The sequence below is a fragment of the Poeciliopsis prolifica genome, unplaced genomic scaffold (genome assembly GCF_027474105.1).
Source record: "Poeciliopsis prolifica strain line A6 unplaced genomic scaffold, Auburn_PproV2 SCAFFOLD014, whole genome shotgun sequence".
Taxonomy (NCBI): domain Eukaryota; kingdom Metazoa; phylum Chordata; class Actinopteri; order Cyprinodontiformes; family Poeciliidae; genus Poeciliopsis; species Poeciliopsis prolifica.
In genome coordinates this window covers 4,175,461-4,190,672 of record NW_026562389.1, presented here as the reverse complement: position 1 = coordinate 4,190,672, position 15,212 = coordinate 4,175,461, and the positions used below count along the sequence as shown (strand labels likewise).

The 15,212-nt window shown below is 40.8% G+C and overlaps 1 protein-coding gene across 1 annotated transcript; it reads right to left on the bottom strand.

Moving 5' to 3' along the window:
• Positions 1-9,785: 9,785 nt before the first annotated feature.
• adra2b (adrenoceptor alpha 2B) lies at positions 9,786-14,988 on the bottom strand. The gene is made up of 2 exons (XM_055039814.1): positions 14,178-14,988; positions 9,786-14,008 (listed from the first exon to the last, which is right to left on the bottom strand). The coding sequence occupies exon 2, from the start codon at positions 13,991-13,993 to the stop codon at positions 12,422-12,424; it is 1,572 nt and encodes a 523-aa protein (XP_054895789.1). The 5' UTR covers positions 13,994-14,008; positions 14,178-14,988; the 3' UTR covers positions 9,786-12,421.
• Between the last annotated feature and the right edge of the window lie 224 nt (positions 14,989-15,212).

Below are 15,212 nucleotides of genomic sequence, written 5' to 3'. Positions count from 1 at the left end.
GCACTTCCTATGTTTCACAGCGATGCTTGTAGAAAACCTAAAGATCTCATTGTTTTTGTCTTTGCAGAATATAGAAAGAGAGCAAGAGTTTCCTCTCTCCACTCACACATCCCCACGTTAAGATCATTTAAGAGAACAATATTTTCCATCCCAAAAAAATTCAAGCATTTCCATATTGTAAAATGCCCACGCAAGTGGCTACTTCATCTTCAAAAACACATTCTAGCATATTTTTTTTTCCAGAGAATGCATAATAATTTAAATGGTAATAACACAATATTCTAAACTGCCAGCACATTGCTACCCACACATTAGTACATGTGCGGGTTGAGAGCTGAACGAGTCAAGAGACATCAGAATGCTGTGTTAACACAGTCTGCACTCCTTAATATCTTCGTCTGCTGCCCTCGTTCTTTGCTCTCTCAGGAATAAATACCTACTGATATATATAAAAAAAGCTCTGAAAAAAAAAAAAACATTTGCATAAAAGAAAAAACAAACAAACGAGAACTGAAAGTCCCATGGAGCTCTTCGTCTGCTTCTGTAATGAGAAGCCAGCCACTGAAATTAGCTGTATTAGAGCTTCAGAGCGGAGCGATGATGCTGGAAGTCTAAGGTCAGCAACCTCATTTCAGAAACTGTGTTCCAGGTAAATTTCCTCTAATATCATTTTGCAAATAAAACCCCAACAACCGAACAGTTTTATTGCTGTGAATTTAACTTGGGGAGAAAAAATGTTGGAAAATTCATTTGAGCTTGAGTGAATTTGTTACAGCAGGAGAGCGAATGATTCACATGTTTATCCATAAACTGTTTAAATTAGGGTGGCGAGGAAAAATGGTCCTATAATTACAAACACAGCGGGTCCAAAACAAAAAAAAATATTCAGTTGTTTTTTGCAATTTGACTGGATCCTGTTGCAATGAATCCTCAATGCAAGGATGCCATGAGGAATGTTATAAAAATAAAAAAAGACTGCAACAAAGAAGTGGGTTTCCTCTGTACTGCTCATGTGCATGTCCTCATAGAGTTCAGAAATGAAGAATGTTCTCTTTTCTTTGTCAAAAGCAGCAATACAAGTCTGTTTTGCTCTAGGGTGCAGAGTAAGTTAATAAGGTACTGGCATGAGAAGAGCTTGGATGTGATCCATTTGTTTTTCATAACCATAAATTAGCAAAAGTTTGGACTTCCTAAAACTGTGAATAGCTAATACTCTCCTGTGTTTATAATTTATTTATTTGCTTCATTTTTACCTTCTTGGAGAAGATAAAAACATGACATTTACAATTAGGAAATTACACCTGATCAACAATTCTAACGGGAGCAACATAGAAAATGTGATTGAAAATAAAAATTAAAAACATGTTAATTTCTAAAGGAATTGAAATATTAGTGAGGACAGTTTGAGCATGCTAACTGGTCCCCCTGTATCTGTGATCCCTCCAGGAGCTCCTAAACAAGAATCGGCATTCATCCAGAGAAGGCGTCATGTTTGCAGAGTGAGTCGGACCCAAAGGCAGGAAGGCATCAGGCGTTGGGCAGAACACAACATGATGGGCCGATTAATTGAATGTGACGCAACTCTGGACCTACAAAAGCTGAGGAATCCAAAAGCCAACTCAAAAGAATACAGGATTCAAGCGTATTCATCTCATTGGCAGAAAAATCTGACATTGAGATGATTAAAATCAAATGCATATATAAATATATATTTGGATTGTGTTACTGCTTTTGGATTAAATACAGGGGAATCATTTTGAATAGGCAGCAGATTTTAAAAGAACTAAACATCTCAGAGCAGCTGAGGAGAGATGACTGATGAATCAAACTGTTATTTAAATGAATGATTGAAATGTTGAACTTTAAAAATGTGCTGAAACATAACATGACACAAAGCTGAAAACAAGAGGAGTAAACATGAAAAAAGGCATAGAAAAGGATTTTTTTGTAACTATGCTATGTGGTTAAACTGCAGCATTTTGTCACTCTTACAGTAATTACAGTCTGTAGAGGTGTTAATGTTGCTTTTGGCAGATAACTCTAAGTAGTTGGCAGCATTCATGCAAAATTGTATTTTGGTGATCTTCACAGAGGAGGTATATATAAAAGCCCCTTAAAGGAGTTCCAAATATCACTGCTCAGTAATTCAGTTAAAACCAAAGTAACATCTTAAATTAAATTCCAATGAATATGGAGTTCAGATTCATTTTGAAATAGTGAAATAGTCTTTTTATAAGCACCTTAATTGTGGTCATATTCAGTTAATTAGCTTTAAATTGGTATTAAACACTTTTTCAAAGTTACATTACTTCTTTGAAAGCTAGTGTTTTTAATTGATCAGGTGTAATTTCCTAATTGTAAATGTCATGTTTTTGTTACTTGTAGGTGGAAAATTCTCATAGTTAATAGTAATAAAGGATTTCAACATGAATCTGTGTAATTAATCTGACATGATGTGCTTCACTTCATCATAAATCTGCTTTTCAGTGATAGTAAAACTTATGAAGTGGGTTTGACTTATAAACTACTATTATCCAGTCAGTTTTCATATTTTCTTGCAGTTCTAGAACCATTTCTAATTCAGGGCAGTTTCTGATCTTCATTGACATGATGTGAAAATAAGCAAAAGAAAGTTTGTTGTTGTCAAAATCCTGTTCTGCGCATCATCCCTAAATCTGTGCCAGAGACAGAGAGCCCATATTAGGTCAGTCTAGGGGTGTTTAGCACAACTCAAGTCTTTTACACTGATTTTGTCGTATTTGTATTAAGAAAATATGACATAATCCACAATCTATGCAAAATTAAATACTATTTGTATGCTAGCTGTGCAGATGTGACACCTATATTCTGATACTGGGAGGATTTATGAGCTAAAACCTTAAAAATCAATAGATGTGATCAGAGCTAATGCCACCCACAGTTATTGGTTACCGTGATGACTGAATGCCGGTTGATGGAGAGTCGCTTGTAACCGAGGAGACGCAGACTTCATCCTGCAGCTCGGGAGTCGAGACACAATAACAGGAGATGTTTGATCTCTGCTTTGTCAAGATCCTTTCCACAAAAAAATCATTTAATTTCTGTCAACATTTCTTAAATGAAAAACAAATAAATTATCTGTGTGCAGAGAAATAAAACTTAAAAGTTTATCAGTTTTCTTCTTTTTGTAGTTATTCTTTTTCTGTTTTTTTTAAAAATCCAGCTCAATTCAATTAAATCAGGAAAGTCAGAGGAAATCACAGCTGTGAGAACTGCACAAAAATACAAAACGTAAAAACAATGGCGAACTGATTGCACACTTAATATCAGTACACAAAGTAAACTTGACAGTATTACAAAGAATAACAACAAATATCAGAATCTAATTAGGAAAGTGGTTTTCTATACTGGTTCTAGACAATGAATAGTAACCCAACACAGCATGGATCACCCTGCAGCTGCAGCAGCACAGAGCCAGCCCGCTTCTCTGAGCTTCATAGGTGGAAAAGAAGATGGTGAGGCGGCAATGCTGATGAAATACCAAGAGAATCTGATTTGAAATTTGAGCTTACTTTTATCTTTTACAATTGAGGGGTGCCTATGGAATATTTATGACTTACTGACATGAGCACAAATGCAAATGCAGCGTCAAAAGCCTGCGATAAAGTGGGTCTGAAGTGGGCCATTATATTTAAATCAGCACTTCATTATGGGCAGAATTTCAGTGTGTATTTTTAAGGTATGTTAAACAAAATATGTTATATCAGTAAGTGAACACCGGGGATGCAGCCTGACTAATTATTTAACTTCCCAAAACAGATTTCCCACCCAGCTGTTTTCTCAATGCTAGACTAAAGTTCTGAGCTGCCAGCTGTAACTTTATTATTTTAAGACAGAATAAAAGAGTTGTGCTAATCCTTCTACGCTTAATTCCATCCACAGGATTTGCATCACATTGCCGAAAAATAGATTTTTGCTTCTGATAAATTGTTCTGAAGGATTTTCTTTATTTATCTATACTCCCATCTCTCTTTTCTGTACATATAAACAGTTTACTTTAGTTTCAAGTGTTTCAGATTCTTTTTGACTTCCTGCTCTGTGTTTTATTTCATTGCAATTACTTCTGAGGATGAAGAATTGAACAGCACCCTCCACAATCATTGCCTCCATAAATAGATGTGTACCGATGCCATAAAACACACGGTTGTTGTGCAGACTTGGTGACCCAGAGATGCCACTGTTTATTCTGGTTCTGCCCCAGTCAGTTTTGGAGATCTTTCATTATGCAGCTCTGTGTCGCAGCTTCTGTTGCTCAAAACGTTTTAACTCTTCATCTGTCCATAGAAATGGACAAATTTAGGGAAACAGCTATTTTCTTGAAGGCATCTGAAGATCCACTGAATAGTTACATTTGTTGGGCTGAAAATAAGATGTCTTAATTCACCAACAAACTTCAGCAATGATAGCTGCATTTGTACTTGTGCAGATTTTCTACTGATAAACATCACACATAACCTCAGGAGACCTGAATTTTCCAGACCCTATCAGGATGTCTATTTATAGCATCCTGCACACTCATTGGCACTTCTGGTAACGATCCATAAAACGGTAAAAGCCATAATAAGGTAACTTTTTATTACAGTTGCCCAGCTTCACTCTGTGTGGTGCAGTTCTCCGACTGTGAATTTGGAGTTGCTTTTGCTTCGACATCGTCAATCATGCAATTCTTAAGGATTAAGCTTGGGTCCTTGTCAAGCCTTTCTTGCCAAAGTTCCAGCTGTCATAAACTTTCTTTCTTTCTTTCCTTTTTGTCATTCTGACTATGAATATGAGCAGATTTAGAAAAAAATATCTAGTCTTACACCTGCTTCCTGACTCAACAAGATCTTCATGCACGTGATTCCCACCAGTCACACCTCTGAATTCAATTGTTTTAATCCCTTCCTTGACCAAACCTAGATGAAGTGGAAAACAAACTTTTGGCGATGCTGTCAATGACTTGTTCTCTTATGTTCCACGTCATGTTTCTGTCGCCTCATGGAGTTGTGGATAACATGATGAATTGTTCACAGACAGTCTGATCTATTTCTGACTCATTTCTTATGTTTATCTTACAGGAAGTCTGGGGTGACAGCAGTGGGGCATTGATGATTATGATAAAAACATCACTTTTTAACGAGGTTGCCAATGAAAATGGATGTCATTCTGGAGAAGCTCCCAGATGACAGGCTGTGAAAACAGCTGCATTATATAAAATAATTTTATCACAATTAATTACTGCAGACTATTGATGGAAGCAGTTGACTCAGTGTGATATACACTGCACCGAGGCTACTGTACTACCGTATATTTTGGGGAGGACACGACACTTTCACATCCAAACAGAACATCCTGTCCTGCTTCCTGCGCCAAAAGTGACACACAAACACAGATATGACACACATACCGACTCGCAAATAATGCAAAACATGCATCTCTGCAAACATCCTGCTTGTCACATTCTCCTCGTTCTTTTTACTCTCTTTTTTTTAATTATTGTAATATGCCACTGTCCCGAGAGCAAACTTTGAAGGTCCCACAGAATTGCAAAGAGAAAAAGAGGACATCAACCTAATGAATGTGGAAACACCTTGTGTATTTTCTTTTCAGTGTCCTTATTGTTTAGGTTGTTGCTCTCTGTGGGTCAGGTGTGTGTGATAGCATGTGCGGGGAGAGTAAAAGAGAAAAAGTGTGTGTCCTGTTAAACCAGGGAGGGCTGGTCATCTGTTTCTCTATTTTAGGCTCAAGTTGTTTCCCTCTCTGTCTCCCTGAGTGGGTTTTGTTTTAGCGTGTGACTCCATGTGTTCTGGTTTCAGCGTGTTTGTGTTTATCTAAGCGTGTGTGTACATATCTGCACGTTGCAATAAACTTTGTGACCTTTCCATGATGGTCCAGATAAATAAAGATGCGCACATCTTTCTCCCCTCTTCATGTTTGGCAGCTTCGCTCCGGCGTCTCAAACAACCGCACGAGTCGAGGTTTAGGTTGCACATCTATCTGCAAGATTTCACAGCCTGTAATGGTGGTTTTCACTCGCGAGGTTCAGTTTTGACTCATCCTCTGAGTTCAGACGAGGCCGCGGTCTTTCTCAACAGCTCTAATAGAGTTATTAAACTGATGCCATGCTGCCCATGACAATCATGTGACAGCTTTGCCTCTCAACTCTTTCTTTATCAACACCAGGAGGCACAATAATGCGTCAGTGTTTATGAAGCTGCGGAAAAACACGGGAGTAATTGTGTCCACGGGGAAAACGAAAATGAGTCTCATGCCTAAATCTTTTTTTGTTTGTTTGTTTTTTCTCAAAGTGTCACACATCCAGTCAGAAAACAGCCTTATTTAGGATACGATTTATTCAAACTCACATTCAGGAGCCCCAACCTGTTTAGATAATGCTTTATCAACACTGGTGCAATAAAAATAAATAGTACCTTTACAGTCGTATCTCATTGGAAATACGTGAGCTGAATTACAAGTCAAAGATCTGGCAGAAAACCTTCATAGAAGCAATAAATCATATGCAGCAGGGGTGCTAAACTTTATGTTTATTCAGCCTGTCTTTGGCCAGTGTTCTGTGCAGTACAGATAGATGTATCTGATTTTATGGAACTGTGTTTCATTTTGTTGCTTATTATTAGTTACCAATCAAAGCTCTTATGACTCAGTGTGGAAGTTTCTGCGTAAATGCTATTTGTTCAAGATTATTTTTCAAATTATGTTAATTTACTGTCTGATGGAAAGTTATGTATGTTGTTGTCAACAGTGTAATACAATATCAGGGGAATAAATGACCATTGGTGTCTATTTTAATAAATACGTGCATAGTTATTTAAAAAACTAGGACAAATCGGTCTCACTGTATTTGCAGTGGTTTGGTATTTTAATGTTTTCTGTGTTTGCATAATCTTTCTAATTATTGGAGCTATAAAGTCAAACTGATGGTGTAGTTTTCTAAATTTGCTTCTTTTTGTTTACTTGCAGGTGTTTTCCCGGATCGATTACACTAAGGAGCACCATGTGGCACCGTTTCTAACTCAGCATAATTGTACATTTTTCTTCTTTCAGAAATATCAGACGTCTCCAAGGTAACAGCCAGAGGGGGTGGGGGAAGGAACAGTCAAATGAACAACAAATGAATGTTCAATTAAGCTTTTAACACGTTACTTTATTCACACGTGCAAAAAATAAATAGTGAATAAAAAATAAATAAAACTAGCCTCTGTTTGGTCTTTGAAAAGAAAACCTGTACTTTAAAAATTATCAAAACTCTAAACTTACCGACCAAGTCAGTATTTATACTGGGGATTCTCCCAGTGAAGAACAGAAGAAGCATCAACACACATTCAGAGCACCGCTCTGCAACACAACACAACGGCTGCTGAAATGATTCTAATCATAATTGCCTGTGCCCTCTTAAAAATGACATTTTTATCACAGGCTTCACAAAGCAAAAGTGCATTTTAATGCCTCCACCTCTGGTCGCCTTCCCTGCGCTCCGTTTCTCGTTTCTCATCCAGCCTCTCGGGAGGTTTTCCAAGCCAAATTGCACAGAGAGAGAATTTATCTGGCCTCGGAATGGGGCTGAGATTGGAAAAGGGGAACGCTCGTTGGTGGAACGCCCTCTTGAAAACATGCATATTCATGAAGCCAAATGCCACATCCATCAGAAAATTTATAAAATGCTTGTTGCACATCCAAATCCAAGCCTGCAGTGACTCTTAAAACCAACCAACCAAAGAAAAAATAAATAATGCTACATAACATGATGCATGTCGTGTAAAATTCAATTAAAACACGAACAAATCTGTTTGGAGAAGTGATGGAAAATCCGTAAATTGCTTGGAGAAATGTGCCTGCACCCTAAACTGAAACTACATTTTGATTTAATGTAAGCATTTGGTCTTCTTGGGTACATATTTAACATCATTTATCCTGAACCTGATGAACTTGAAATGAATTTCATCTGCCCTGATAAAATCTGACATTTTACATCCGAAGAGATAATTTGGAGAGATGTTACAAAGACTCCAAAGGATCCTATTGTGCCAACAAATTCTGGCATTTGTCTACAAAGAACTAAATGTTCTTGGGTCAAAATGCATTTCTGAACTGCTTGTCAAGTGTGAATCATGTAAACCCCTAAAGTCTTCAGACTCCTGATTACTCTGCTTTCCATAAACAAGGTGATTTAGTCTTTGTGCTTCTCAGATCTGGAAAAAACTCCATGACAATCTGAGATATGCAGAAACTGCTGAATCCTTTCAATCAGGACTGAGAAAAATGAATCTGAACTGTTTCTTTGAATTATGGGATTGAATGTAAGGTTTGGATTTCTGTTTCAATTTTAGATGAAACCTCAAATTAAAATTGCTTTTGAAATTTTAATTTCCATTTCTTCTCCAAACAGATTTGTTCGTGTTTTAGTTGAATTTTACATGACATGCATCATGTTATGTAGCATAATTCAGGTGTTTGCTGAGCAGCTGAAAATGAAAAAAGTTCAAAATCAAGCATACTTCCAACACCAATGTCGCTATTCCCTAATGAGATTAAAATTCAATCCTCCCTCATTTGAATATGTGTTGTTACCCAAAGAGGGTTGTGGAAAAGAGATGCTTTTACCCACAACCTGATTGTTTAGAAAGGTAAAGCAGGCAGATATTACCAAATGAAGACGTGAGAGGCTGATTTATTCCTACTAAAGAAGTCTGAAATCGAATATTAAAAGTGCTTTGATAAGAAATTAAAGCATGTGCACATTTATTTATTCTCACTGTTTTGTTTTTAAGTTGAATTGAATAAGATCACTAAAAGTGGACCAGGAGGAGTGTGTTAAAGAAACTCTGTAATTATGCATTTTCAGTCCCAGTGCAGGCGTCCCCCTCCTCACTGCTGAGGGTCAGCTGTGCGGACCAGTCCTGCTTTGTATTCAGTCTCAGGTCAGTGAATCAGGGGCACAGGGACGCTGTGTTTCAATGAATATACAACACGGTAAACATGAAACTGACTGCTCTCAATTCTTGGCCTTGATAAGTTATCTGTTCACCTCCTAGTGCAGCTTAAATCAAAGCTCTGCTATGAATATGGAAATGAAACTGCAGGGAGATAAAGGAGGGCAGATTTTGAAGGTGCGTCCTCTTTGACTAGTGCATGTGTGTGTGAGAGATAGAAAACCAGGACAGGGCTGCTAGAACTTGGATCTGTGAAATCTCCAAACTGCCCGTCAGCATAAATCAATCAAAATTCACAGAAGACCTCTTGACCTCAAATCTAACAAGCTGTCACAACAAGAGAGAGTGTGTGGGGGGCTGCTTTGCTGCACGTCTCATGACTTGAACACAGCTGGTGCAGAATGACATATTAGGCATGTGTGTGTGTGTGTGTGTGTGTGTGTGTGTGTGTGTGTTCACATACAGCCTAATTCCTCCTAGACTTCCTCTGTGTTTGTTGGCAGTAGGCAGCCTACATCTCATGTCCCACTGTGATAGGAGATTTCCCAGTGACATCTTGAACAGCCATCAGCCCACAATGTTATGGACTATTTCCTGAAGTTGTGTTGCCATTGAGGGCTTTTTTTACAACAGCTGGAAATTGCTTTGAATTGCACTCGGCTTCGACGCGTATGCAGGAGAAACACCTCATATTTGTGAGCTTATTCCAAAATGTCCTCCTGGAAATTACAATGCCGTCTCCCCCCTCCCACCTCCTATTTTTCCATGATGCTTCATTACGTAAAAATGTATGAAATAAAAGGACTGGAGAATGACTCATGCTTTTTCAAGTTGCTTTATTTTCGATCTGGGAGGATGTAGGGGGGGGTGAGACCATGACAGATGGGAGAGATAGTAGATTGTAAAGCTTAGACCGAACAATTTGGTCCAAACACATTTGAGGAAGAAACGAAGCAGGGAGCTTCAGAAGAATGACAATCAGCTGCATCTGTGACCTTTTAAGTCATTAATTTTGACTTTTTTAAATAAACAAAGTAGGACTCTTGTCACAGGAGACTTTATTTGGTGAGTTTTAAACATCTATGCCACTCAAAATGATTAAAAACCAACATGAACATGACCTCTGTGGCTATTTTTTTTAGTAATTTCATGGAACTGAAGCAGCATTTTTTTTTCAAGGAAACCAGGGAACTGTTGAGTGCACAAAGCTCCCGCTCACATCGGTTTGATTAAATCATATTTAAACCTCCCAGCAGCTCCATGTGATATGGATCGTGGCTTTAACGTCCTACAAACCGTTGACATTTTCATGCTCGATTACTGTTCCGAGGAAAGTTTGACGAGGGCAGAGGTTTTCCTGCTGCAGAGTTTTAAGCTTGGTAAAAATCGCACCCTGCTGAATGTGCTTGTAACTCTGATGAACGATTTCACGTCACGACAATTATATGAAACGATGGCAAATTTTGCAGGTTTGGATTCTGCACAAAATCCTCAAGAGTACTTGTTGTTTTGAGTTAAAATAATCTGCACTCTCACCAAGCACTAACTTTAATGGCAAAAAGAAACTTTCGCTCACATCAAGGAACTTAAAAATTTGTACAGCGTTCTCATTCTTTGTTCAGTTGGCTTCATTCTCTGCATAAAAGCGTAGTACAATTACAAATAAATAGGTTGCAGACAGAAAATGCAAAGCAAATAACTCTTAAATCTGTGCGTTCCATCATATACACCAAAACAAAAAAGAAGAAGTAATACTAGGTAAATACGTCACAGAGCCAGATGTCACTGAGTCAGGGTGGTGTTCTGTAAGGCTCTTTGGTCCCTGCAGGGTGCTCACTAGAAAGCCATGCACTCAGTTCACATAAAGAGAAACACTGACTTTCAGTTTGGTAAGTCTGTCTCAATGTAGAGATCTCTTCCTTGACAGCAATATGTTGCCTGAACCTGCAAATCTGGTCTCTGCTCTGATCAATATTACAGTAGATCTGCAGCATCGCAGCCAGACGAGGCACTGACTGTTTCTACAGACGGAGAAAAGAACAATAAAGTCATCCCACATGCAGAAACACACACATACACATTCACACAGGTCAGCAGGATTAGGAAATTGGTGTGTCACTGCTGACAGCCCTTGTCCCATAGAGTTAATAATAAGCCTGTTGTGGCGTTCACAGTTAGACACGTCTTCCTCTCTTGTTTTCATCACTGTCAATACCTCTACCATCCATACATCCTCTCTTGCCTCCCTGCAGCAGAGAGGTTTAGCTGCGGGTGACGCGGTGTCCCAGGTGCTGCTGAAGAGCCACTCAGACACATTGTTCACTACGACCCCTGTAGGTGTAATTAAGGGGAACATCACGCACCCATAATTGCATTGTTCATCCACCTTTTACAGTCGCTCTAAGTGTCTACCTGGTAAATACTAGCAGTTTTTTTTTTCTGAAAATAATGCTTGGAGTTTAAATGGTATTCTATTTTTTTCAGTCTTCAACAGATGTAGCTCACATTTATGAGCTGTGAAGGAGGATCAAAGCAGTTCTGATGGTTACATAAATGTCCAGTTTGTTGGAAGAGGTCCTCGTGGTCCAGTCCAGTCAAAGTGACAGTCCAGTTAAACACAGGAAACAACATGTCAAAAGGCCCACATTTCAATAACCTACACACAAGTTCAAAAATGACCCACAACTCCTTCAAGTTCTTAAAAAAAAGAAAAAAGAAAAAAAGAGTTGGAGCCATTTTTGGGACTCCTGCATAAGCCAGGAGCAAAGGTGGCTTTCCACATAAAAACTCTGCGAGTTGAGTTTGAAAGGACTCTCTTGTTTGTGAAATCACATCTGAGATCGTTTGAAACCTTCTCTTGTTGTTGCTCTTTAAAATCAAGGAACACATGTTTGCCCTGCAGCGGGACGAATTAAGACTGCAGACGTAAGAAATCACCGCTAACCTTGTGTCCTCCTTGTGCTCTGTGCTGATAAATAAAAGGCCCCCAGGCGCACAGGAATCTAAGGCCACTTGCCTTTCTATAGTTGGTACTTACAAAACATTGTATGTACATATTATAAAAGTCTTTATTCACAATGAAAACTTGGTTCTCAGGACATTTCCTGCAACATATAGCTCTTCATGTACATTTCTGCAGCGATGTGTCCTTGAGTCGATATAATCTGGAGATAAAATGCTGCATTAGGGATCTTATCAGCAGTCCTGAAGCGCCAACCCTTTTCATGTCCCATTTTCAACTCATCCTCAGCTTCAACTCATGATTAAACACAGTTCAATTTGTCTGTTTGCACACTGTGGTTGAAAAAGTGTCCTTCAGTTCTAAATTTTACATTGAAATCTCCACATTTTAATATATTTTTAAAACAGCCCTTTGAGTGTTTGGTAAAATGGAAATGATTGTTCTGCTTTGCCTCAGAAGAAGCTCTTTCTGTGTGCAGCACATTTACATGCTAAAAGAAAGTACCCTTGGTGGTACTGCACAGAATCTTTTTAAAAGCCTTTCTGAAGTCTTTGTTGAAGATGGTGTATATGACTGGATTGAGGGAAGAGTTGCAGTAGCCAATCCAGAAGAAGAACTTAAAGAGTGGGTCGGGGATGACACAGGTCTCTGGGCACACTGCCTGCAGAGAGTAGGAGAAGAAGAAAGGGAACCAACACACCACAAAGACACCGATGACCACGGCCAGGACGAAGGTGAATCGTTTCTCCCGGTTGACCATTGCTTTACGCCTCGCTGCCCCTGGATTGCTCTCTGTTTTCGACTTCCTTCCTGGCACCAGGCGAGCGCCCTTCGAAGTAGCAATCATGTCACGGTAGCGCTTGACTGAGGCTGGGGAGTGGATGCCGCCCCCAGCAGGTGACCCCGGCATGCTGGAGCTCCCCCGTCCCCCTCCCTGGCTGTGCTCTGCGTCACTCTCTGTGCTCGAGCTGTCGCCATTGTTATTGTCGGCCTTTTTCCCTCTCTGCTTTTTGCCCTTCTTCTCCTCCTTCTTGGTTTTGGGTGCAGGCTGAGGCTTGGGGTTGGACGAGGGGGCCGAGGTGTCAGGGGGAGTTGTGACGGGAGACACGGCTGGGGACTGGGCAGGGGGCTGCAGGAGGTTTTTAGTGGTTGGATTCTGGGGACTCTGTGAGTCTCCTGGGGATGGGGAAGGGGTGACAGCCAGGGTAGGGGGTCTGGCGTTTGAGGTTTTGCTTACTGAAGGGGGAGTGCTCTCTTCATCATCCTTTCCGTTGGCTTGTATGTGTCGTGCAGGCTGACTTGGAGTTGCACAGGCGACCCCATCTTTCCTGGGCTCCCCAGGAGGGCAGCGTGTTCTCTGTTTGGCTATTTGGTAGATTCTCACATACACCAGGATCATGATGAGGCAGGGGGCGAAGAAGGAGCCTATGGTGGAGTACAAGATGTACCAGCGCTCATCATTCAGCTGGCACTGAGGTCCTCTCTCACTCGCCTCATCACTAACCTCACTCTTGTTGAGTGAGAGCAGAGGGGGGAATGAGATGATGGAAGAGATCAGCCACACCACCACGATGGCGCCCTTGATGCGTCTGGGAGTCCGCTGGCGCCCGTAAGTGACCCGGGAGATGGACAGGTAGCGGTCCAATGAAATGGCGCACAGGTGCACAATGGAGGAGGTGCAGAACAGCACGTCCAGCGCCAGGTAGATTTCACACCACAGAGATTTAAAGTACCAGTAGCCGAGCAGCTCGTTGGCCAGCGAGAAGGGGATAATCAGCGTGGCCACTAAGATGTCCGCAGCAGCCAGAGACACCAGGAACAGGTTCTGCGGGCCACGTAGAGACCTGCTGGTCAGCACGGCGATGATGACCATGATGTTTCCGACGATGGTGAAGACAACCATCAGCGTTATGGCAGTGGCGAAGGCCGCCGTGGCTTCGGGGGAGTAAGGGGCGAGGGATCGGACACTCTGGTTGCAGGGCGCGGAGCCTCCCGAGCCGCTCACACTGCTGTTCCAGCCGGTCAGCAGCATGGAGCAGCCGCCCTCCACCGCTGAAGCCATGCCTGGATTATTTCTCTAAATCAGAACAAAATATGCACTGTGATCACTCACAGAGCGTCTACTTAACAAATGTATAAAAGTGCAAGAAACTGTGCAATCATGCACCGTTTCTTCTTGCAGTCCAATGCGCATTTAAAACAAGACATCAGTCATCCATTTATAATGAATTAAAAGTCATATTTACCTCACTTCTTTTAGTTCTCTTTCAGCGCCGTCAAATGATTGATTCTTTGCATCCTCCGCAACATTTTCTCTAAGTCCATTTTAGGCACAAAAACCAGTCCAAGTCAATGCGTCAGAGCGCAGACAGCGGGTTCTTATCAGTTAGTGGAACCAATTTTCTCAAAAAAAAAAAAAAAAAAAAAGATTGAAAGTGATTTTTTTTCTCATGTGGTGCGTCCGCCCTTTCGGAGTTATAAAACAACAGAAAATCTACTGTCACTTCTGCTCCACTCAATTTGTCTTTGATGATTAAGTTGTGTCCCAATTACGAGGAAATTCAATTAAAATATGTCTAATTCAGTTTTGTTAATTGCGACAGTATAAGAAATTGGATCAGGTTAAATTTGGACACTTTTACAGTTCGGGCGTCCTCGTCTGGAGACGCGCACGCATCAAATAAATAATAAGAAAGAGAAAAAAGTGAAATTTTCACGATGGCTCAATACTTGTTCTTAACTTCAAAGGACAGGCGCGTCAGTCCCAGTGTTTCCTGTCGGTCGAGCAAAAAAGAGGTTTGAGGGGAGAGAAAAGAAAAGGAGGAAAAGTAAACATTTGGCTCTTCAACCTGGCGCACGGAGCCAGATGTGCTCCTGCAGCGTTTCCTCACATCATGAAGCGATCCCCTCTTTTCGGACTAAACTCTGTGGAGTGGCTTTTTTTTGGTCCTCGGAGCGACAGAAGTTCGGGAAGAACCCTTGAATCAGCCGCTCCACTCGCGCACATCACCCGACTTCCTCGCCGAGGCGCAGCAGCATCTTCTCTTGCGAGTAGGACCTTCCGACGAAATCTAATAAGTGGGGGTGCCTCCCATCCGCCTCTTGCGCCTCTTTCAGACCCGGTGATGTCACTGTGGAGCGTCATGGGATCCTTACTCTCTTCATCGCTGCAACCCCCCTCCCCACCCCACTCTCACAGCTTAAGACATAAACTGAAGCCAACGCAGTTAGATGGGACATAGCTTCTTTCGCCTGGATGCTGAGGCGACCAGATGAGGGCT